The 25,157-nt window shown below is 41.4% G+C and overlaps 1 protein-coding gene across 7 annotated transcripts in view; it reads left to right on the top strand.

Moving 5' to 3' along the window:
• FOXJ2 (forkhead box J2) overlaps positions 1 to 22,492 on the top strand; it is a 29,081-nt gene extending 6,589 nt beyond the window's left edge. For 6 of the 7 annotated variants that reach the window (XM_054002898.1, XM_054002875.1, XM_054002867.1 and 3 more), the window contains 10 exons: positions 13,440 to 13,792; positions 14,339 to 14,413; positions 16,320 to 16,388; positions 16,734 to 16,874; positions 17,293 to 17,491; positions 19,362 to 19,682; positions 20,070 to 20,171; positions 20,626 to 20,826; positions 21,577 to 21,675; positions 22,235 to 22,492. In XM_054002898.1, coding sequence (XP_053858873.1) covers positions 13,460 to 13,792; positions 14,339 to 14,413; positions 16,320 to 16,388; positions 16,734 to 16,874; positions 17,293 to 17,491; positions 19,362 to 19,682; positions 20,070 to 20,171; positions 20,626 to 20,826; positions 21,577 to 21,675; positions 22,235 to 22,323 — 1,629 coding nt within the window. In that variant the 5' untranslated portion in view covers positions 13,440 to 13,459 and the 3' untranslated portion in view covers positions 22,324 to 22,492. The remainder of the gene's footprint in view (positions 1 to 13,439; positions 13,793 to 14,338; positions 14,414 to 16,319; positions 16,389 to 16,733; positions 16,875 to 17,292; positions 17,492 to 19,361; positions 19,683 to 20,069; positions 20,172 to 20,625; positions 20,827 to 21,576; positions 21,676 to 22,234) is intronic. The other variant, XM_054002905.1, reaches the window with a different exon arrangement.
• Positions 22,493 to 25,157: the final 2,665 nt, after the last annotated feature.

Here is a 25,157-nt window from a genome sequence, read left to right as displayed (position 1 = left end):
ATCCACAGCTTCAAAAAGTGGCTCTTTCTAAGGGAAGGCTGAACCACCAAGCATACATATGTTCTGGGGGTACTGTTAGATGCCCTCCTACCTGTTGCCCTATAGTTATGCAATCAGCCTGTTTTGAGTAGAGCTATGTTATCTAGCACAAAGGAAGAGATAACTGAGGCATTTTGGCCTTTGTACATTCAAGGGGGTAAACTGACTTTTCATGCTCGTGAGGTTAATTTACTTCACGCTGTCCCCTTCTTCACAGTCATGACTTGACATTTTTCAAGTGCTTTTGCCTCTGATGGATGCCAGGGCACGTTACAGAATATATACACCAGCCTTAACAAAATTCTGCTCTTCCACAAAAATTACCTTTTTGCATATGAAACATTTTTTTTGTTCCATTAGTGATAAAGATTTTGTATTTGTTGCCTGAGCTTTAAATGTTCATTACACACAAAAAAGACTGGAAGTGGTGTGCTATAGATTGTTATTTATTTGTTAATTGCTGACAAGGCATTCGGTACTGACTTGGACACCAAATTAAGACAATCTCTGCTCGAAAGATCTCATAATCTAAAACACAGCTATACAAAAGCTGGGACATACTAATGAATTTTAGGGAATAATTTTTCGTGAGCACAGCTCTTCAAAGTGATCATGGTATTCACATCAAATGTTTATCACAGGTGAAAATGCAGCTTCCTCTGAGATGGAATACTGCAGCTGCTCTGCACCATTTATTTTATACAAAAGTATTTATGCAAGAAAAAGGGAGGGTATTATTTATCTTCATTAAAGTGCAGGGTACTTTATAGACACATTTAAATGCAAGTGTTACGTCAATAAGAATGTGTTACGTCATTAAGAATGTTAAACCTGACCACCTAAAATTAGACTTTAAAAACCACATGAATGTACCTACGTATATAGCCTAATTCTTATAGATGCCTAAGAATGTAGAGTTGGCTTCAACAGAAGCAATGAAGTCGTCTACATTTGAGGAAAAAGACAGTTGTGTGTGTATATGGGTTTCTAAATTTAAATTTGGATATTCATGCTTCCAAAAGTTGACTTTTTAAGTTGAAGGAGTCTGATCCTGTCCTATGGGCACTCAGCTCCCCTCTGAGAACTGATAGTGTGGCATTTCTCAGGTCAAGCCCTTAAGCAAAATGAAATTAGACGGTCTAAAGAGTTATGGGAAATGGATTATGTTACTGAAAGATCATGAGGTTGTAATACTGTTTAAGTATGTGTTCTATAACTTCTTGGGTTTTATCTTGAAATGTGGTTTTGTAGGCAAGTTTCTAGGTTAGAATAAGGTGTCCAGAAAGTTGGAATAAAAGAATGAAGCAGTTTGATGAGTTGGGATCTAAGTTTTCAGTCTGAGAGAGGGATTGTGACTACAGTAGTCCTTCTGGTTTGGGTTTTTTTGCTGAGTTTTTTTTCCCCCCCTCTAAAAATACAGCTGAATGTTGGTATCTCTGAAGAAGTTTATTCTATTCACAGAGGTACAGGTTACTACCTCTTTCCCTAAACTTCAAATGACCTTCATGTAGTGGGAAATTCAGTCTGCATCCCAGTTTGGATCTTTGGCTCTTTACTTCAAATGTCAGAAAGGAGGTGTGGTTAATGGCAACTGTGATATGGACAGCTGTCCCTCAAGAGCAGGACTGAGCTGATTATCTCATTTTACACAGCTGTCAGGCAGGAATTGGATCTCGGTCATTAGCAACCAAAAGATGAAAAATGCTTCTGGACTCATTTTTCCATTTGTTTCTCCCAACCTTGGGTAGAGTAGTAACTAGTGATTTTCATGCAGAACCTTCTATGTTTTTGTAGTACTCCATTTGCAGAATCTGCTCCTGAGTGGTGCATCAGAACTGAAACTTTAAAGGATACTGGTTTTAGTCTGGGAGGCATTTTAAAGAAGATGAGTAGTCCCTAGATTGATGGGCAGCCTAATGTGATAGCTAACATGTTTGAACTCTCCAGTTGTGTTAACTCTGAGGCCTAAAGAAAAGCCTTTAATTTGCTGTTTTGTTGGCAGTTGCACACATTATTTTAGCAAGAATATCCACTTGATGTGTTCAACCTCCAAATACTTATTGTCTTTGTAGGAGGCAGTATTGCTACTTGCTATCTGTTTTGCTGGTTTTGTTTCCTTCTTCCTTCTAAGGGATATATGATGAACATCAAAATCTATAACCTATTTCTGCCCCGAACTCATGTTTTTAACTTTTTAAAGGCCGTCTGTGTATGTGTATTACTGAGAGCAAGCATGCAGCAGTATGTTTTCACAATTAATTAATTGCAAATTTTCATCTTAAGTTTGAAGTGCAAATGTAAAATACTGTGAATGTTTCAAAATTTGGAGATCTCACAGCCAACTTTAAGACCAATTTAATGCTATATCCTCTGGTGCTTTGCCAAGATTTGGACTAGATCGTTGTTTTATCCATCTGTCTCTGACCTGCCCAGTCTTCCTATTATGAACCTGATACTTCCTTATGTAGGCAGCACAGATTTAAAGGTAGACAGCAGAGATTTTGGTAGTGCCTGACCTTTCCTGAGTCTCTGGGTTCCATAGCATCATGTGGCACTCATGTTCCTCTCCTGCACCTTTAAGGCCCAGCATGTTTCCAGCCTGCCTACTTCTTGACTCGCATTTCCTCCTACACCCACTCCTCCTCTTAGTTGTTCCTGTTCTTTATATCTCTTTTCTCTTGTGGCCCCTTTGGCATTCTGTCCTATGGTCCTAGAAGCCTAAAATGCTGCTTTTTTCTTTATCAAGCAAGCATCCCTCATCTCCCCACTAGGATTCTTCACTGGCAGGAATCTTTGACTGTATCTCACAGGCTCTGGTCTTACTTCCACACCTGCATTTTGACTCTCTCCTGGTTGCCTTTCATTAGATTAGATGCCTGTGGACATGTAGGATGTTTTGTCTGAGGTTATCTTAAGAAACTTCTTTTTTTAATCACTGAAAATATCCAGTTCTGCTTGGCTGGGGAATGGCACTTGGTCTCCATAGTCCAGCTCATTTTCATTCTCCCACCCTCCCTTCTCTTCTGGCCCCTCTCCTTCCTCAGGAATAGCTATATTGTAGTTAGTTAGAATAAAAATCCCTTCCATTGCATTCTCCGGTTCCCTCTAGCAGTTGAGGATCTTGGTTTTCAGAACTGGGCTGAGCATTTTGTGTAAGGCCCAGTACCTCATTCCTCATCTTTCTGAGCTGGTCAGTTTATTTGATGTGAAATCAAGAACTAAGGGAATGTGTGTTCTTTTTTTGGCCTTTTTTATGTATAAGAGAGACTGAGTAATGAGGGACAGGGTGAGATGATGAGTGAGAGCTTTTATACCTCGAGGAAAAAAATATTTGCTTTTTTGTTTTTTACCATTAGCAATTCAAATTTTGTTTATGCTCTCTGCTCTATAAAGACTGTGGCTGATTATAGCAGAAATATGTAATTACTGTTAAAAGTTCAAATCTGAATAATTGGGAAAGAATCTGAGCACTTTGTGGTCACAAATTAAAGGAGCAAAGTTCCTGAATTCTCAGTTTCCCGTAAAAAAACTGTTGTTAAGTTAAACCAAGACAAATTCTCCCTCCCATCAGGAACTTGCAAAGAAAAATAAACAAGCTGCTAAAACAGTTATATCTGAAATTCTTTTTATCTCTACCTGAACAAAGCAGACAAGTTTTGAATGTAGAGAAGTGGTCTGGGTTTTGGGAGAGCAATGTTCTCTTCAAGGTTCTGCTATTACTTTGCTGGCTGACCTTGGGCTGCATGCTTCTCCATGCATGGCTTCCCATTTATCCTGGAATAGGTTATTGATCCTTTATAAGGGCTCCAAAGTATAAGGATGAAAACCACTTTATAATGGCTGCCTGCTCTTGCTGCTGATTGCCTTAATTACAATGTGATATTGAACTTAAAACCTTTATATGCCTTTTTTTTTTTTTTGGCATTAGGAAACAGTAAAACCCCGATGCGTTTTTGTTTCATTGAAGTGCCAGTCACTCCAAAATTGAAAGATTCTGTATGATTGTGTGCAGTCTAGAACTGTTTTATAAGTTGACTTCAGTATAGATATTCTCACTCCCTTGAAGCTTCTCCTGAGATCTCTAATGACCTTTTCTTGGCCAAGTCGCAGGGTCTCTATTCCATCTTCATCCTTCTTGGCTTCCCTGCTGTTTTTGACACTTGATCATGTCCAGTCTTGAAATCTTGTCCTCCCTTGACTTTTGTGACAGTATTTTCCTGGTTTCCCTCCTAACTATTCTAGTCATTCATTGAGAGGCTTAGTAGCCTCTGCACTAAGCTGTTTACCTCTCTCCATTTTTTTTTCTTTTTTTTTTTCATGACTTAGACACAATGACCTACTTCTAGTATCCTCTCTTTGCTTTTCTTTACCTCCTTCATGCCAGGAATATTAAATGATGCAACTTTGCGTACCACCTTAACATATTTTTTTAAATTAATTGCTGCAAGTTTAAGACACCTGAGGCCAATATGGAACTTCAGAAAGCTCCTTTGAGATTTGCCTTTGTTTCCTGCTTTCCTCTGCTGCAAGCTTCCACAGCTGGGCTTATAACATGTTCTTGCTCTGAACACACAGTGTAGGACTCATCTTCCGGTTCATGGCCTGAATCTTTTGTTGCTTCTTTGAGTCTCTTTGGGTAACTCTTATGCTTCCTTCTTCATTTACCATCTCTTTTACTGTGAGCTGTTCTTGCTGGCCTCTGACAACTGTGTTACCTTCTCATCTTGTTAGCAGCACGATTGCTGAAGCTGTCCTCCTGGCATGTTTTCTCAACACGTTGCCATCTCCTCCTTGACAAGCCTGTGCTTTGGCTATCATCCACCGCATAAGGTTCCATCTTGTTGTGCTCACTCTAAGGGGCCTTCACATTTCTGTTTCTTCCCTATCTGTCGCTGTCCCTTACTGCATTGTCCTTTCCTCTGCTAGCCACCAAGCATGACATTGTGCTTTTCCATTTTTTGCATGAGCATCTCTTTGCATTCTTCCTCAGCTGACTCATACCTTGATACATACAGGAACATTGCCAGCCAATAGAGGCCAGACATACTGGAAAGTACTTATTTCATAGAACCCTAGAATCATTAAGGTTGGAAAAGTCCTCTGAGATCATTGGGTCCCACTGTTAATTGCATATTTGCAATTAGCTGTTTTCAAATATGCAAATAGCCATTATTTGCATTTTTGAAAACTATTCAAAGGTCTAACTGATACTCAAATGTAGTTGTCTTACTGTATGTACCCCACTCTCCCTGGCTTCTTTTGTAAAGAAGCATGATTGCAAAAGAAATAAAGGTTGTTACAAGCAAAGACACAATAGTTTGAAGACTGGAATGTTCAAGGTTAGAGCAGAATAATATTTACTTGCAGCTGCAAGGTGACAACTGTGGCAAGCATGTGTATGGAAGAAAGGGACTTCTTTCAGTGTCTGTAAAGAGATGAACAGAAGATTTAGTTTCAGGATGATACACAAAATGGAGCATTTTGTGAGTAGGATGCCAAGCAGCAGTACTAGTGTTTTAAGCAAAAAGAAGCCATTAATTGGTGTGTGTTCTGTGGTAGTTTGGTTCTGAATCCTCTTGAATTTCAAGTCTGGTACAAATATTTTAGAGTTGTGAGCCAGGCAGGGATTGTCAGGTGTTTTCTCTACTGGAAGAGAGTTCTGTCAGTTTGAGAATAACAGCTAACAGAATAGTGAAAAGGAATTATGTTAAAACAGTGGTTGAGACTTAATTTATGAGCCTCACACAGCATTATTTGATTCTTCTGATCATTCTTGAACTTCAATTTCAGCTGTGCTTTACTCTCAGACTCCTCTTTAACAGGCTTCTCTGCAGTGCTTTGGTAACCTCAACCCTGGGAGCATGTGCTCTATGTACATTTTGGGCGCATGGTATTCAACTAATCTGCACTTGATACTGATTTCCTTTTTTCCTGTGAATTCAGTACGGAGTTCTTGCTACTGCTTGATACCCATTTCCACGAGCGGGTTGTGGTTTGTTTCAGCAACTATTGCAGAGTTCATATTGACTAATCTGATTTCAGTGGTTCAGCCTTTGGTGAACAAGTTCTGACCACTTGCAGTCAGATTTTCATTTTCCCTGTATGTGGCTGACGTTCCTTTCTCTACCATAGAAGCTTTTCACTATTGCTATAATTAAAATGCAAGGCTAACAGTAATGTTTCACTGAGAGACAAATTTTTTAATGTGAATAAGAATACAGTTTTAGTTTATAAACATGTTGCATTCTTTTAACTTGTGTTTCTGTATATATCTTTGCAATGCTCTGCAGATCTTCTGAGCAAGATAGTCTGCACGCTGATCTACTTCTGATGTTGTCTCTAATTTCAGAGACAATCTAGGTATTAAATCAGTGTTTACATATCTTCTGCTGCAGGTTTATTACTGCATGTGATTCTGATAGGCAGGTGAAATCTTTCAGCTTGGGGGCTCTCATAGGGCTAGGGGAAATACCTGCTGTTACCTACTGTTTCTCTACCACAGACTTCCCAGTTTCCAAGGGAAAATTTCATTTCAGATATGTGCTCATAAATTTGACTTATTCCAAAACCAGTTCCCTATACCTTTCTGAGTGTAAGAGTAATTGTTCTGTTAATATTCTTAAAGCAAATGTCAAAGATTTCTCTCCTGCCTTGGCATATGCTTGGAATTACAGCTGCTACTTCCAATGGTGAAATATTGCATAGTGGTACTGAGGGTGGAAGGATGCTGCAGAGACACTTCTGCTGTGGTGATGTATTTTCATTGCACTTCTTCAAAGTGCTTGGTTTACTTTTTACTTCAAATCTGTTATTGAGAGAGTTGTCATGGGACATTTGGCTTATTATCAGAATAAATCTTTTCTAGTAGTCTTATTACAAAGGAAATAATTTCCAGCTCAAACATATTTTATGTATACCAGTATTCTCAGTATAATTTACTGGTTTTTGACAGGTGTTACACATTTCCCACTTTACCTTACACAGCATCATAAATAAACAAACTGGTCCTAACTTTGAACACATATTTTCAGACTGTCTTAGGAGTGTCTGCAATGTTTGTGTAGTATTTATCAATGCTTTTTTTCCCTGTATGTTTATATAGCAGACAACAAAAACATTTGATTAGTTGGTCTTATTAAAATCTGGCGAAGCCCTAGCTATGCTCAATCCTAGCCTGTTATGCCCATAAAGATACTGCCTCCCTTGACATGAGCATATTTCAGACTTTGGCTATAATGCCATCTGTTGATAAGTTTAAATAAGCGGGTCAGGTTTTGTAAACTATACCATTTGTCAGTTTCAAACGAAGCTAGGGCATAATTGCCTTTGGAATTGAATCCTGATGCACTTCCAACACGAGGGTTTGGGTGACTGCATAGTTCTCACAAGACTTCATGCTTCATTAGTACCAAAAATGCCTGCACAGTCAGTGCTGTTCATTTACTAAATTCAAAATACAAATTTGTAGCCTGCTTGTGCACCTTTCACAAAATGGAGGGAATTGAAAGGTCCTATGATAAATGTGCTATCATGATATTTATCTAATCTGTAGTGACAGTGAAAACAATTTTTTTCATTTTTGAGACTTAAGATGAATCTTATTTTGTTGAGATTTCTGTTTATTAAAGGAAAATAATATCTGCATAACAGTTTAATTATAACAAAACAATTAGTCCAGCAATTTATATTAAGCTATACATTATCTAAAAGTTTGCATCTTCCTCTAACTGGTAATTTTCAGCACCATCTCAGTGTTTTGTGTGACTTGGAGCAAATTTTCCATTCAGGATACCATAGTCACAGTACTTACTGCCTGTGTTCCATGAAATAGCACTGAGCATTCAGAGCCATGCTGCCTTGCACACGCAGCAGTTTTGAGCAGGGCTGTGGGGTCAGAGCCTGGTGCATGGACAGGCTCACAAGGTGACAGTTCATACTCGGGCAATACCACACCCTGTGCTCTTAGGTGAGGGTAGCTTCCTTTGGTTGGGTCCCTTTTCCCTTTGTGGCTCATGACTAGTGAGTGCCATGTGCCTCCTGTTGCCATACATGCAAGCCTATGGGTAATTGGGAAGACATTATTTGGCTTGTTCTACTGCTCCCCAAAAAGGGAAGCATGGTTCTAGGGAATGAGAATTTCTCTTACCTCCTTGCCCCCAGGGATGGGTTTTCCTCCTTTCATATGGCACTGCAGACAGAAAGGTGCTGTCAAACTGCAATGCCTTTCTTTTGTCTGTAGCATGACACCTCTCATTCCTTCCAGGTTAAGTTTCGTTTTATGAGCTATAGCCACCAGCCTCTCTTCCTTTATTTGATCCCAGAAATATAAACATTTCCTGAAGGCTTCTCACAAGTAGTTACCAAGATGATGGATAGCAATTTCAGTCTGGGCAGATAATCAGTATCCTCTTTTCTTATTTCTTGCATGAAACAAGTATTTCTGTGAAAATGTTTGCTTAGAGAAGGTCACATTTTTAAGTGTTTTATTCCTGCTGTCTTAGTTCACACCACCTTCTTTGTGAGGAAAAGCACATATCTTAAAATGGCAAATTTCTCTTCCTTCTAGACTCAGCAAAATTGATTATTTTCCCCTTTTTATATTGGATGAGGACACAGGTGTCCTTGAGTATGTAATTTACACTAGTACGTCAGAACTGCCTTTTTTCACCAAAGTAGAGGCTCTTCATTTCTTCATGCATGCTATACTTTTACTCCTCACAATGTGACATTATTTCAGAAAGGTTGTAGTCAAATAGTCATTTTTTGACAGTTTTTTTAATCTGCTAAATACCTTAGAGACTAGGGGTCTCTCTGAGTATATTAAATGGATATTGTTATTTAGATCACTGGATCTGTGTTTCAGGCACCTAAATACAAGTGGTCACCTGTTCATAGGTGTTCCACAGCAATGTCTGTCATTGCTTGCTAGTCTGTTGTGCATTTTTTCTCTCAAAGTTCATGTTAAGAAACTTGAGTCTCCTTTAAATCTGTTTGTCATAGTGTTTTGTTGGATCAGAATACTAGCAAATAAAGCAACAGTGAATTTAAACACAGAAAAATGTAAATGTAGATATTTATTCTAGAATAGGCATCTTCTGTAGGCAGTACACAGCATCCTGCCATTAATTGTATGGCTCCCTGACCAGCCTTTGAATCCAGCCTTAGAGAAGGCTTCAGGCTATAAATGTTTATTAACTGTGTGTTCAGTGTGACCCTTAGTGTGTTGTTCCCCACATTTCATATGTTTTTCTGTCCTGATAGGCAGGTAGCAGTGATCCTGGGTAAGGTCTGACTGGCTTAGAGTGAGCATTTGCAAAGTAGCAAAGTACAGATTTCTTCAGTGCTGCTAAGGGATGGCCTTTACTGCTCCATCGACAGGAGCCTGGCTTGCATTTGCAGCAGGCGCTTCCATTTGCTAGTTGCAAAGATTCAAAGTAAGGCAGTAGTTTTCCTGGAAAGCTGTAGGTCTAGTCCCAAGCAAATTAGTTAAAAGGTTATTAGTTAAAGGTTATTAAAAGGTATTCAATGCAGGGATTTTCTTTAATACATTTTTCTTATGAATTGGACAGATTCTTGTCCCAAACTGTAGTTCGGGATCAGTGCTTGGCTGGACTTTTTGCATCTCTCTGACCTGTCTGAATTGGGATTGTACAGTACAGTACTGTAACTGTTTAGTGCTTGAGACATGAAGACTCTGCAGTACCTTCCAGCTGTTGATGGTGATTATGACCTTGGCTACCCTACCCTTGTTTTTTAAATTCAGCCAAATACATAAACAGATAGCATTTACCTTGTAAAGTGGGAGATTATGAATTCTGCTCTTTGACTTTCTTTTTACTTCTTGAAAATAAATTCTGACGTGCCAATGTGGTAGGATTTTTAAAGCACCCTTGATTTCAGTTCAGTGTGTTTATTAGTTATTACTGTTTTTTTCTTTGTTTGAGTAGGATCATAAGAGAAGAGTTCAAAAGATTTGCCAGGCAATAAGCTGGGAAAAGAAGGTTGGAAGAATTATTAGCTGCTCTGGTTTGGCTGCAGTCTTGTTTTATCATGCCATTTAGTAGTGTCAAGCTGATGCGCCAAACACTTGGGTCAGGTGAATGAGAAATGCAACATAAAGTAACAGTAACATTTACTGCATAGCAAGTATTCTTTTAAATAATTTAGTAGCAAATTGCACTGGATTAGTTGCTCTGAAAGTGTTCTGGAATTGCCACCTTACCTAATGTTTGATTATGCCTGATTATTACAGATCCCACATTGCCAGCAAATCCAGTAACATGATCAAGAATTGCAAACTTGGAAAAAAAGGTCTTATTCCACTGCTTTGAAATTTCCTATGTGATTGCTGTTTGGTCTGACTCTTCGCTTTCTGTCCTAAATTACTGTCTAGTGTGTATGTTCTTAAAAAGCTGCTGTGTTTTACTGAAAAGTGATTGTTTCAGTACTGGGTGACAAGTGCATATATAGACAGAGGGTTTGTTTTGGTGGTAAGTTTTTTTTTAATTTTTGGATTTTGTTTTCTTGTCAAAGATTTTTATAAGCCAAGGAATGAAAATATTAAATTTCTCAGTGTGGGTGTAATCTGACCCAATTCTAATTTGCTTATCTCCCTGACAAGTGTATTTTATACAAATGCACAAAAGCTTGTGTATTTGATGATGAGGATATTGCATATCAGCCTTACATTTTACTGCATAGCCAATCATCCCAGATGCTCTACTAACATAATGTGGACAAACCTGAAGCTCTGTGAAAAGAACAGTGCTTTCTTCTGTTTCTTGAATTTCTGGTGTTTCAGTTTGGTATCTTAAACTGCCATAGGCTTTTCTAACCTAATTTTCTTGATTTATGTGCTTGTCTTAAAAAACCAAAAAGGGGGGAGGGGGTGAAACAGAGAAATTTGTGTTTATTTTACTTTGGAGCTGTATTGTTAATGCAACTGATCTTTCATAATGGTTTAACAAGAAGCAGTAATTTTTTTCTGCTTGCACCATAGAAATGAAAATTTATATGAGACAAAAATTTTTATGAGGCTCTCTTACAAAATGAAGCTTTCAACTTACCATTTAGTTCATATTTGTTTTCTTCCAAGTGGGATTCTACTTTTAATGAGGGCTTTTCCTGTGAAGTTATCATGTAAATGTAGCTGTGTTTTGGTTGCTCTGTCCATCCCTACTGGATAAAAATATATTGTTGCTTTTCCCTTGTATTATTCACAAAAGAATAGTCCTGCTATTTTTTAAAATTAGTGTAAATTTCAAATATTTGATACTAGATTAAACCAGTCAAAAGGAGTTATTCAGTAAAGCACAACTTGAGGGAGCTGGATAATAGAAAGTCTTTTGCAGCTTGGATCAGTTAGCTGTGCAGCTGGTAGTAATGCCTGTCCTAAGTGATAATGTGGCACATGAGTAGATAGGTAAGTTGGAGCTGATGGGCTTTTCCTTTCCTCCAGAGACATAAAAATGTTTCCACTCGCCATAGATGCTGTGGTGCTGCAATTGTACTTCTCAGTCTGAGTGCCTAAGAGTGTGAGTGACAATGTTAGCTGTGCAATTAGGACGTGTTTCCTGAGGCCAGGGCTGTGAAGCCACTGCCTGTGAGGGCTGAGGGATGGATTTTGTTGGGGTATTGTGTAGGTGTTTGAACCCTAAGAGGTGTGGTGAGCACATGCATGGAAATGAAAGGTTTAGTGCATATGAATGCGTTGGAGTATGGACTTCATTGCTTTAGTGCTGTGAGAGCACTGGAGTGCAGAAGTGAAAGGTATAGTGCATATGGGTGTGGGGGAAGAACGGGTAGCTTCAGTGTCAAAATGCTGGGTGCATCTGTCCCTGGATCTGTGCATCCACACTGTGTTATTGTCAAATGCCTATTTTTAGAATGAGTATCTAATTGGTATTCATGCAGATGGGTGTCTCCCTGTCTCATCTGATCCACTCATCTGAGTGATGCACTCAGTGGGAGGTGTCTGCTGACGAATCTTTCCTAAGCAGAGTGTGTTCATGTCAGTCTCTTCTCTCTTATATGTATGCAAGCATTTAATTTGCTATACATACATAAGTGTGTTTGTGTGCTTGCCTTGTGTATGCTTCAGCATGCTCAAAGACAGTACCATTTAATCTTCTGGAAAGACTAATTTCTGAAATGAAAGGTGTAGAATTTGCATGCCTTCAAGACATGATTCTTCTCTTTATGAAAAGAGCAGTGCAAGTCGTGGCCTTGGAAAATTAGCTACCTCAGTCCAGACTTCAAGGGATTGCTCCCAGTATAGTAATGCAGCCAGTTGTGAGTAGGAATGATGAACTTCCTGCTGCCTTGTCTACTGCAACAGACTACAGAAAACTTAGTGTGCTAAGTGTGCAAGTTCTTAAAAGTTCACGCTGCAAAATGTTCTCTTCTTACAAAATAATTGTTATGTAGAAATCCCTGTATACAACTGCTAGCCAGGTGTGGTTTATTTTTCTGAGGGGAAGTATATAATGTTTATGAATTAAAAGATTCTGAGTCTCTTCCTGCAGCAAACTTGTGTGATTTCAGACAAGTAAGTTTTTTCTGTGTCTCAGAATTGGAGAAGATACTTGCCTGCTATATTGTGAATTAAGTGGGATATACATATATATATATATATATATATATATATATATTTCTTTTTCCTTTTTTTTTAGGAAAAACTGGTTATGGCAGGCAAAGCTTTAAGTATTATGAGCTTAATATAGTCTGTTCCAACTTGACATGGTAGATGTAATTATCTATATATAGTATTATGCATGATCTTGGTGTTTTAAAATGAGATATATAATCCTAGCTCTAAGGAATAGGATTCATTATAATGTCACATAATGCAAAAAGAGAGGCTAGGCCTCAGAGAGAAATTAATTTCCCCTCAAATTAAGATAGTCCTGACTTCACAGATGATCTAATTAAATTGTGGTTTGTGTATGGCATGAGTGAGTATTCCCTTTTAGCTATGATCTTCCTCTTACCTGACACTGTAGACCTACTGGATTGCACATCATTTTGGTGAAGAGTACCAAGGTTACATGGATTATGCAGTAAAGGAGTGAATGTGATATACCTGCTGAAAGAGCTCCACTTCCCTTAAACAGATCTTAGCTTTTTACCTGGGAACAGTGCCCTGGGTAAGACTGCACTAGCAATGTTACCATCAGTGTGGAAAGGCACTGTCCCAGTGGCTCTCAGTAGGGATGGTCCTCTCTGAGGCCATAGGCCTTTTGGAATTATTCTGGCTAGCTGTGAATAAGATACATGAAGTAGGATGATCTTCATACAGATGTTTGTGATAGCAGAAGAAGAATGCAAATGGATGTTTCTGTTCTTAGGCTTCACCTTGTTTGTGTCTCAAGCGTTTACTTTCCTCTCCTTTCTCCTCACAGATATTCCTGCTTCCAGCACCATGGCCTCTGACCTGGAAAGCAGCCTCACTTCCATAGACTGGCTCCCACAGCTTACTTTAAGGGCTACTATTGAAAAATTAGGGGGTTCCTCACAAGCAGGACCTCCAGGCTCTGCCCGAAAGTGTCCCCCAGGCTCACCAACAGATCCCAATGCCACACTGAGTAAGGATGAGGCAGCAGTGCACCAAGATGGGAAGCCACGTTACAGCTATGCCACTTTGATCACATATGCCATCAACTCATCACCTGCCAAGAAGATGACACTTAGTGAGATCTACCGTTGGATCTGCGACAACTTTCCCTACTACAAAAATGCTGGTATCGGTTGGAAGGTGAGGGCTTGCATCACTGAAGTACCCTTTTTTGCCTAATTATAAGACTTTCTTAATTCTATGCAAAATAGCCTCACTGATTAAAATAAGTGATGTAAAACTAAGTTGATCAACTGGAGAAAATGCAGAGCCAGCAGTCCCATTTTCTCTGAGAATTTTGTTGAATGTATGTGGTGGTCCATTAAGAAGGCGTGTGCACAAAACCTACCACCACCAACCAAGAAAAACAACAACAGAACCACCAACCACAAAAAAAAAACCAAAAAAACCAAAAAAAAACAACCACAAAACACTCATCACTACCATCCTCTGCATCACACTAATACTATTTTCATTGCACCTTCTGTAGGTGTAGAGGTGGTTCAGCCCCATATTACCATCTTAATCCATCCCTTTCCACAGCTTCTGTTCTGCCCCATTCCAGCAATATGTACTGTGCTTTGGCTTTTAAGTATGTACCATCCTATTTTCTCTGCCCCAGTGCATACCTAGAAGACTGTATGTTTTTGTTGTAGCACTTACCTGTATCTCTTACTCTCTCATCAGAATTCTATTCGTCATAACCTCTCTCTGAATAAATGTTTTCGAAAGGTGCCTCGACCAAGAGATGATCCTGGAAAGGTAAGAAATCTGCATGCTCCTGGGCAAGCAATTTAAAACTGCAGGGAAATAAGCTGGGGTTGCCCTTTCTAACTCATGGTTGGAATTTGAAACCTAAAGTGTAGGCAAAAATGGAAGCAGTAGTAAGATTTACTGCAGCCCTTTGGCTACAGAAGCATTTACTTAAAGGGAACCTGTAAAGGAACTTCAAGGGTTTTAATAATTATTTTTCTTATCTGTGATCCTCAGTTGACTTTAAAGATACTGGCAGAGGTCAAAAGTGTGATTGAATGTACTTTATTAGTTTTGTTTCTTTTTCTTCTTTATCTTTGTGTGTAAAATGTGGATATAGTCCAACCTTCTGTTATGAGAGAGCATAGTGGCTGATGAACAGTAGGACTATGATGTGACATCATGGATTTCATGGAGGCAAGGTCCATGGAAATGAGAGCAGAATTGCTACCTATATAGATTGCAAAGTATTTGGTGTTGGGAAAATATGTCATCACATTGTTTAAATCTGTAGAAATTATTTACGAGTAAAACTCAAGAATTTAGGAATATGTTGGCTAACTAAAGACTGGTAAAGCTCTGATAGTAGGCATAGGTTGTAAAGGGGAATTGCTAGCAAAACCAAGACTTGGTATCTTGGCATGCAGCTCTTATTGTCTGAAAAAACCCACAACCAAACAAGCAGGAGGAGATGGTAGGGGCAAGAAGCTATGTATTTAGACACAAGGATTGTCTCCTCCCCCTCATCCCAATGTTACAAGAAAGGACCATTTGCTCAGGCCTTTATTTCAGGTTATATTTAAAGGACTTTGTGGTGCTCAGTTGGCATCTATAAATGGAAATAGTAGATCTTTGAGGATCACAGCTCAAAAATACCATTAATTATGTGGCTTATTCCAGGAAATCCTAACTGACTTAAGGATATATGTTTGCAGGTGTTCATTGGCATGTTGGGCTGGGTTTATAATGAAAACCTGTGCTTGTTGCTTATTCAGATTATTCAGATCTCAATGGGAGGTTAAAACAAGCTAAATCCACTTCAGAGTTTTTATACTTAGTGAGAAGACAACACACATAATTATACACTGTTTTATGTTGAAAGGGAGGTCTAGGGATTGACATGTACCCCTATCCTTTTCCAGACAGGAACAGTCACATTAGGCTGATGAGATTTGTCAAATTTTGAATATCTCCAGGGATGAGGTAGCAATCTACTAGTGCTGCAACACCATCATTGTGAAGAAAGTTTTGTTTATATCTAACTGTACTTTCCCTTGCTGCAACTTGTATTTGTTGCCTCTTCCTGTGCTGTACATTTTTGAGAAGAATTTGATTCTATTGTCTTTTATAATATGCTTGCACAGTTGAAGACAGTGGTTTGATCCCTGTAGCTTTTTCTTATCCAAGCTAAACAGACCTCTCTGTACATAATTTGGTTTAGTTCTTAACCATGGTTTATTTCTTAGCCATCATGGGCCCTCTGCGGATGCTTGAAGTGGAGTCTGACAATCATGAAAAAAGAGCAATCCTTCTGGCTGTCTCTGCCAAATACCAACGTTGAGTTGGTTCTCCTGAGTTAATCGTAAATTCAAGTCGTGAGGAAGCCACTGAAAGGAGTGTGCAGGCCCAAAAGAGTTCACTTAGCTTGGCTCAAACCATCCTTTTGTGTCCTGTCTCAAGAGTGATGGAAAGTAGAGGATTCTGCCTTCCACCAGTAGCATTGTTCCTCGTAGTTCAATGCAACCCAGTGCAAGAAAGGAATCTCTTGGCAACACCCGAGTGTCAGTTGTCTGAGGTTCTAGAGGATGGTCCTTGTGGTCCTAATGTTTAGTTGGTGCTGCCTTGAGTCAGCAGCCCCCTACTTCAGGAAGCTCTGTGATTTCATCATTCATTCACCAGTGGGTCTTTTTTTCAGGGCTCTTATTGGACAATAGATACATGTCCAGATATATCTCGCAAGAGGCGGCATCCTCCAGATGATGACGTGAGTGTTTTTCTTTCCACACAGCATGGAGCTGGGAATTCCCTTCCAGCACCAGACCATGATAAAGTTTTGGGGTCAGGGTGTACAGATGGGCAGACAAAGGCCAGGACTGAACGAACTAGAGTGTATGTCCTGTTGATTGCCTGTTGTCGCTGCTATTCAGTAGCAAAGTTAATCTTGTTTGAAGTCCTTTATCCTGACTTTTCAGTGACTAAGGCCCAGTCCTCCTCTTTTTTAAGCCATGAACTTCTACAGCGGGGGAGCTGGCTTCCCATCTGCAGTTTCACTTCTCCATCTGTTTTTGATTTCTGCTCCTTTCCTTTTCTCTTTCTTCCCCATCCACAGATACCACAAGACTCCCCAGAGCAAGAGGCAAGTAAAAGCCCCCGAGGGGCTGTTCCAGTCAGCACAGAAGCCTCTTTGCCACCTGAGGCCACCCCTCAGATGTCGATCCAGAGCACTACCCCCATTGCTAACTACAGTCAGGTGAGCCGCAGAGAAAAGGATAGAAGTGGGAGGAAAAGGAGAGTGGGAGGAGTGCATGAATGGAAAAGCGAAGTGGTGAGAAGAGGGAATTGTGAAAATTGTGATATGGAGGCAAAAATAAAAAGAAGGGAAGAAGCTGAAATTGCAGAGATAGAAAATAAGGAGGAAGTGAATTTTAGCAAAGGGTTGGATGGGGATAAGGATAAAGGCATAATGGTATTAGCTGAGGAAAAGGCGGGAGCCATTGTGCTGTGGTTGGTTGGTGTTCCTCAAGAAAAATGGTGTTTGGGAAGATGTGTTGGAAGATGAGCTAACTGATATGGAATATCAGTGCATGTTCTATGTGTATCTAGTCTGATCTCTGTCTCAAGCTGAAAATCCTAATACAGGCTAAAGGCCTTATTTCTGCCTCCCCTAGCAGGGTGCAGGGCCTGTGGATGTTGCCTCTACTGTAGCAGGGGGGCAGGGCCGTGAAGGGGCCGATGTGCCACCTCCGCTGTACAGTGCCAACCATGACTTCAAGTTCTCCTACTCCGAGATCAACTTCCAGGATCTTAGCTGGTCCTTCCGAAATCTCTACAAATCCATGCTGGAGAAATCATCTTCCTCTCAGCACGGTGAGTAACTACATGCGTCATGTGGGGTGGGCAGGTATCTGCCCACACAGTCTTGTCCATTTGGCATCTCTTAAGATCTTTCCTCGTTTAGGAGCCTGTGCAAACAGACTTTCCTTCTTTGGCATGCTGTAATTACTTCTGCCGGGAGCTGATAAGAAATCTGCACATTCTTTCACGCATTGCTCCCCCTAGTTCTCTCAGAATAAAAAACCACAATGATTTAAAAATGCCTTGTGTTGATACAAATGCAAATACTAAAATGGCAGAAGCTGAGAAAAATGAAGTCCTGAAGAAAAGCATGTCAGAGAAACATTCTCAGTCTGTCAGGCTAGAAACTCTTAAGAGGGAGGGGATTGTTGCATCTGGAGTTTCTCAAAAGGAGAGTGAAAAATCATCATTGCTCAGATCAGATGTTAAAAGTAGGACTGTACAAGGCCTTGGAAAATTGAGCTTTGTGGGTTGAGAGCAGAGAAGAGAGGGCCTCCAACTCGATTCATGTCATGCATTTCTGGGAGTGAATAAGCAGCCAGAAGAGGGCAGAATCACTTCAGGGATGAGATGTCCATGGAAAATACTTCAGAAGAACTTTCTTTCTCCCTTTAAACAGTCTTCTAAATATTAATCTGCTGTAAAAAAGAATATGTTGTTACATGAGCTTTTCACCTGTGCTATCAGCCATCACACAGTGCAGGCAAAGTTTGCCACTCCAGAAAGGGCCTCCTGAACTTGAAGCTTCAGTGAAATAAAAATGCGTATACTTTCACTGCTTTCATCATGCTGGCACTCCTAATAGGAGCCTGTCATGTAAGGTGGTGTAGTATGAGCAAGCTAGAAAAATGTAGAGAAGAACCTTGACTTGGTGTGTTCCTCTGATTTTACAATCTTAGCAGCTGTCTGTTGTTCTTTTCCCTCCAAGTTGTAAGCTGCATGGCAGTGTAGGAAAACTTGCAGTTTTGGAAAAAAAATTTGTTGGCAACTTTTGAGTCAGGATGGCGGTATTCATCCTTTTGCCTCAGGACAGTAGTAGGATACTCAAAGGGTTGATGTTGAATCTAGTGAAAATGTGAGGCATCTCACATTTTTTTGGTCAAGTAAGGGTACTCAAAGGAAGAAGTGAGTTGCTCAGGTTAATGGCATGCAGTGCCCCTGACTGTGGTTTTCCACAGAGGTTCTGCAGTGTAAGGAGAGATTGAACAGAGGAAGCAGATAGAAGAGATACGCTGAGCTCCTGGTGTTGAGGAAGGATGGAAAATATCTGATGCTCTCACGTGTAAGGGTTGCCTGAAATACAGGAGGATAGAAATGACACACCCAGTGAGTCAGGAGGAACGAAACTAATAAAGGAGCCCTGGTGTGTGCAGTGTGCTCTTTGTACAAAAGCAGAGTCTTTTATGACCTCTTATGATCAGTGTGAGAAAAATTGTGAAGATTCCTGACCAAGCTGCTTGTAAGAAGGGAACTTGAAGGGAGTCTTTGGAAACGAGCAAGTCAGATACATTAAGTTATCGATTTTCTAAATGTTCTACTGTTTAAGTATGCTTAATGGTCATTTATAGGAAAGCAGTGTGTGCTTGACATTTCAGGAGAGGTTGGGTCACTTTGGTAAGTCTAGGAAAAAATTCAGGGAGGAATTAAGTGCCTAATGCTGTACTAAAATCCTCCTGGGTCTTTGTCGTAGAGCCTTTTGTTTTGTGTCTGGAGCACAGCAAGGGCATAACTGCACAGGTGATGGTTGCTGGCAGCCTGTAGAGGGCACTCCTAAAGTTTCATAAATAGCGGGATGAGCAGTGTGAAATTAGAGCTGGATAATGTAAGCATAGGTCTGATCCAGGCTTTCTTAAAGCTCCCTCCTCTTTCATTTACTCGGCAGGTTTCTCTTCACTCCTTGGTGACATGCAGCCCTCCAACCACAATTACTACATGTACCAGCAGCAGCAGCAGCAAGGCCCCTCCTCAGTAGGTGCTGCTCCCCCACTCCACACTCCAACCCCAGAGGGTTGCCCATCCCAAGGAGGAAAGCAGCAGGGTGGTGAAGGTTATGGCCCTCCACCAGTGATGTCCATGCACCCGCCCCCGATGCAGCATGGAGGTTACCACCAGCATCAACAACATCACCCACACTCCCACCCACAGCAGCAGCCACACCAGCAGCAGCAGCAGTCACAGGCTTCAATCAACAATGCTGGCTTTGGTGAGTCAGGGGTCATGGAAGGGGAGCAGGGAGGAGCCCCCAGACAGAAATCCCACAAGTGAGCTTTCCCTAAGTAGTGCCTACTTGTGTGTAGAAAATGGGGGAAAGCCAGATATGGTTGAAATTGGAGAAGGAAATTTCTTTCTTACCTGGAGAATGGAGCGTATATCCACCCTGGGTTTGGGATTCTGTTAAGGGATGGGATGCAGCATAAAGTCAAGGCCTTAGTGAAAAAGGAGATACTGCCCCTGGTTTTCCAAGGGAGAAAGGATTTCTAGCTGCTGTAGCATCAGGCTCTTTGGTGAAGAGGGGCCAATCTTTTTAAATTAAGAGGTGGAGAGAAAGGGTGATCTATATTGTATTAATCTTGTCCCTGTTTCATTCCAGCATTTCCCCCTGATTGGTGCTCCAACATTGATTCCCTGAAGGAAAGCTTCAAGATGGTAAACCGGCTGAACTGGTCTAGTATTGAGCACTCTCAATTCTCAGGTCAGTGTTGGCCTAGTGACTCAATGATTAGAGCTGTAGTCTAGAATATGCAAGTGCTGTGCAGGGATCTTTTTTTCAATGTAACTGTGGCAAGTGCCTGGATTTCTCAGTGATTCACCTCATTTTTAAAAAGAGGTGTCCTACTTCATGGGTTCTGTTAAAGATCCTGAAACACTTGAATAAATACTGCAGGACTTGGGGCAGGGAGAATTAAGTCATAAAAATATGTCAGAAAGCTGACTGAGATTTTTCCTTTCAACTCTTCTTTGCCCTGCCTGAATCAGTGTGACAGTATCTTAGATGTGGAACTGTTCAGGAATCTGGTGACAGATTTGAAACTATAAAGTTTGGTTTGTGAGGAGGAGGTAGGATTTAGGGACAGAAGACAGAAATTCTTTGCAGGGAAGATCACATTGTGACTACTGTCTTTGACACTCTCCTCTGTCCCCTGTAGAGCTCATGGAGAGTTTGCGCCAGGCTGAGCGGAAGAACTGGACGCTGGATCAACACCATATTGCCAACCTCTGTGACTCCCTTAATCACTTCCTTACCCAGACTGGTCAGCTGCCTCATCTGGTTGGCCCACAGCAGCCCCCTCGAATCTCTGATTCTTGTGCCCTGAACAGTGGCAAACAGGAGCAATCCATGAACCAAGGTAATTAGGAGGCGACTAAAATGACATACAAATGAAGGCCCAGTTCTGTGAGTATCCTGAATTACTTGCAGCCTTACCAGGCAATGCAGCACTGAGCAGCCCAGAGCTAGGCTGTCAGAGCTGTTTATAGCAACTCAGCCTTCTCTGGCTTTAAAGATCTGGGATGTCCTATACCTGTGGTCTGGACAGACTGCTCTTATGTGATGCATACTATTGACAGGCAACCTCCAGGCAGGAATATATTTAAAAGGCAAACCTGGAAGAGGAGAAGAGGATGGTATTTTTTAGGTGACCATCAGAGGAATGCCAAAGTAGAGAGTTTGCTATTCCAGATGGCAGGAACAGTAAAGGAAAAAGCTCCTGCACCCTTGCTGGAGAAATACTATACAAGGAGTAGGGGATGCATTCTGAGGAGGGGATATGGTGGTCTTGGTAGAACTGTAATGTTGTGTGTCATCTAGTACTGAACTAAATGGATGGATGATATTGAGCCAGCTTGTAGTGTTTCTGGATGAAAATTTTCTTCTCTTACAATAATAGAGAAACTCCTGCTGGTTTCAAGAGCAAGATCCCTGACCAAGCCATAGCTTGGAGTTAGGACTCAACAGCTGAACACCTCCTCAGTATCCTGTGGGTCTGAGTGAGTTGCTCTGTGGCTGAGCTGCCGCCCAGTCTGGGCCAAGACTTCTGACCTGAACATTAACCATTGTTTTGTTTTTTTTTTTTTCCTTAATTAATTTCCTTTCTCAGTGAACTCCTATGGTCAGCCCCAGCCTCCCCATCTCTTCTCCGGGCCATCTCCTATGTACCAGATTTCTACCCAGGACTCTCCTGGATATAATCGCCCAGGTAAGGGCATTAAGGCATATTACACCAATAAATATTAAAGAACTGGTTCCCAACCCCTTTGTGCATTTCTCCCAAAGCACTTAGTAATCAAATGGAGCACTGTGGGTAGAGAGGGAGCGTGGACTGCAAGGGACCCTCCATTTAGGGCTCTGTGATACTCTGGGAACGTTTAGGATTTCAAAGGCCTGATTTCTTTCACTTCACATAAACAGTCTTCTAGCTTAGCCTCACCCTCAGTTAAGTTGTTTGAAGACAGCTGTACATGAGAAGCTTCTGTTGATAAAGTCATTTGTGCTCTATCAGCAGTCAATTATGAGGTAAGTAAAGGAGGCTGAAACTTCTGTAGAAGCTACTGTGGAGAATTTCACAACAGAACATTCCCAGACACTGGTAGATACTGACAGAGATTAATGCCAGTAGTGTTCTTGCTTGTTAGAGTGTTGGAAAGAAGGCCCAAATTTGATTTCTTTTGCCCAAGGCCCTACTGTGAAAAAGCATGTAGTTTTAGAATCTAACTCTTCTCTTTCCTTTTTCTTCTTTTTTCTTGTTTTTGGCTCAGCTCATCATCTGGTCCCTCGGCCTCCAGGACCTCCTCCAGGCGCCAATGAGGAAATCCCCGATGATTTTGACTGGGACTTAATCACCTAGCTAGTTACAGACTTGATAGTCCGTCCTTTATGAAGGACGTGAGAGGGGAGGGGGACATGGGGTCAATGGTGTCAGCACCACCCTCCCCAGCCTCCCTGCCTTGCCTGTATATAGATATATATTCTCTATCTCCGCCAGAGAAGCCACCGCAAGATGCTGCCGAAGATAATCCTTCCTTGCGTCCTGTTTTATCTTCTTTTCTTCTTTTGTTTATTATTATTATTGTTATTATTATTATTATTACCAATAATTGAGCACAGCCCTCCCCCTCCTCCGGTGGCCTCAGACGCATTGGATCGGCTCTTTCATGTTGCGCAGTGCCCTGTGGAGGGCGGGAAGATGGGTCCTTGGTGCCATGAAAAGACCTTGGAAGGCTGAATCCTCGAGTGCATCTTTCTCTGCCTCCGTTATTTTGCGTTTAACAATCCCTCTTTCCCTTCAAGGTGGCCGGTGAATCTGTCGTATTGGCTACTGGAGTGAGAGAGCCTAGTGGACCCTGGGAGCCTGTAGTTATGTTGTTTCGTAAATGTTGTAAAGGTCAGGGGGCCGAAGGGGCACTGGAGGGGTGATCTTAGCTCTGTTAACTTTGTTGCACCAGCAGGAACAGCAAGAAAAGAAGTGGTGTTCCCAAGTACAGAGAGATGGTAATCCCTGAGGTAGGGAGAGCTGAGCTGAGCTGGGAGGGCAGACCTGAGTTTGGAGAAAGGAGAATGTAGCAGAGATGGTATTTCAGCTGAGAAGTTGGGTTTCAGAATGTGGTGCCATCTGTGAAGACTGAGAGATTTTGAGGGAATCCTGACCCATTTCCTACACTGCCTTTTGCAGTCTCTAGGTGAAGCCTACATACCCATCAGGTAAAAGAAGCAGTCAGGGGTGTCATGCGTGATTGAGCAAATTCTGTTCCCCAGAGCTTTTAATTTCACCCCACACCTCTTCAAGCCCTTTTTCAAAATATGTAGTGAGGCTCTCCCTTTTATATGCAAATTTGGAAGTTTTCTCCCATCAGTATTTGTCCAATTGTTATTTGGTCCTCCACCCCTCATATTTCTTTGGAGGCTGTCTTTGCCTATGGTTGAGAGAGAGGTGCACGTCCTCCATCAGTGGTTCCCACTTGGTGAATGGGCTCGTGGTGGGCAGAGGAAGCTGCTGTGCAGAGTGGGGCTGAACTGGGGGGCTGCTGGTCAAGGGCTTTACCCTCTGGTCAGGGACCGAGAGGCCCTTGGAAGCAGTTTTTGTAAGAGGGGCATGAGGGGAGAGAGGGTGAAGCAGGGCAGGGTTTTGAACCAACCAGCCAAAGAGTGTAGTATGAAAGGGAGGAGGGTGTCTCAGACCCCTTGCATTTCAGCTGGGGAGATGATGTAACCTAGTGTAAATCCTGAAGGATGAACTTTGTCAGCACATGCAAATCAGGAAGGTGGAAAAGGTGCAGGAACGGGAGTGAGCATTGAGATGCTTCCTCCCCCAAGTTGTGTCCTGTGTTCCCCTTCATTTCTCATAGGACTCTGTTCTGTCAAACCTCTTGTTTCTTCTTAATATTTTGTAAAGCCTCCCCCAGCCCTTATTCCGTATTTACCAGTGAAGGGAATAAATGTGGAAAGAGACTATCATGGCTGCTTGACAGACCTAGAGCACAGGAGTAAAGTAATAACCTGTATTCTGACTGCAGGAAGGTGGAGAACTAGCACTGCTTTTTAAATTTGCTGTAGGGATAAACAAATTGGAAATTGGATTGTTGCCAGGGAAGTGGACAGTGTCTCATTGCATTGGAAGGGGAGAACAGCACTTTTTTTTCTTTTTTTTTTCCTTTTTTTTTTTTATATTTTGTTGGGTGTTTTTTTGGTTTTTTTTTTTTTTTTTTTTTTGTTTTGTTGGGGGTTTTTTTTGTTTTTGTTTTGTTTTAAATGTGTGTTTGGGGGGGCGTTCGTCATTGAACATTTCCAAGAGAAATGAGGAATCCCAGACAGCTTCAACATGGAGTCAGCTGTTATCTCTGCTGCCTCAGGATGCGAATGATACAGATTTGGAAGCATGTGTGATAGGTTTCTGTGGAAAGTGGCACTGGAGACAACAATGAGAGACAACTTACGGCAGGTGCCAGTTAGTGTTTTGCAGTGGACATTACTGAGAGCCGGCCCTGTGGAAGTCTGAAAACACCACCGGAAGAAAAACAAACCAAGATGGCTCCTTCTGCGTATCCAAGTGCTCCTCATTTGCATATTTGCCTCATTTGCGTATTAAGTTGTGCCTCATTTGCATATGTAAATACATGCCGGTCAGTGTGCAAATTAGCCTCGTTCCTCTGCCCCTGAAATCAATGTGTGGTGTTAGTGCGTGGTAAGACATCGATGGGTGGGTGTGGAGCTCTGCAGGTGCACTGGCACCGGCCTGCAGGCAGGGCAGGGGGGCCAGCCTGGCCCACAGAGGGGTCTTGCAGGCCCCTCCAGCCTGATGTGGCCCCAATGCTTCGTGTCAGTGGTCAGGGAGAGAGGGGCGTGGTCTCACGAGTTTATTTTTGTGCATGCTTTCTTAATAAAAAGAAAAAGTGAATGTTTATGGTTTAACTGTTTTGGTGCCAGTATTGATTTTTTTCTTTCAGCGGCGCCTGTCAGGATGGCTTGATTCCCACCTTAGAATTTGGGTGTGGACATGGCTAAATAGACCGCCCCACACCTGGCTGTTCTTTAGATGGAGACTTTTTAGGATTTTAAGAGCTGAAGGTTCTCATAGCTGGCTGTTCTCAGGGCAGTGAGATCTCAGAGTCTTTCAATTCATGCTCACCAGAAAGGCAGAGTGAAAGCTCTACCAATGCTTAGTGTCTATTTGTCTTAATATTT

This window comes from Vidua macroura, chromosome 2 (genome assembly GCF_024509145.1).
Source record: "Vidua macroura isolate BioBank_ID:100142 chromosome 2, ASM2450914v1, whole genome shotgun sequence".
Classification (NCBI taxonomy): Eukaryota; Metazoa; Chordata; class Aves; order Passeriformes; family Viduidae; genus Vidua; species Vidua macroura.
This window is presented reverse-complemented; position numbering and strand designations above follow the sequence as displayed.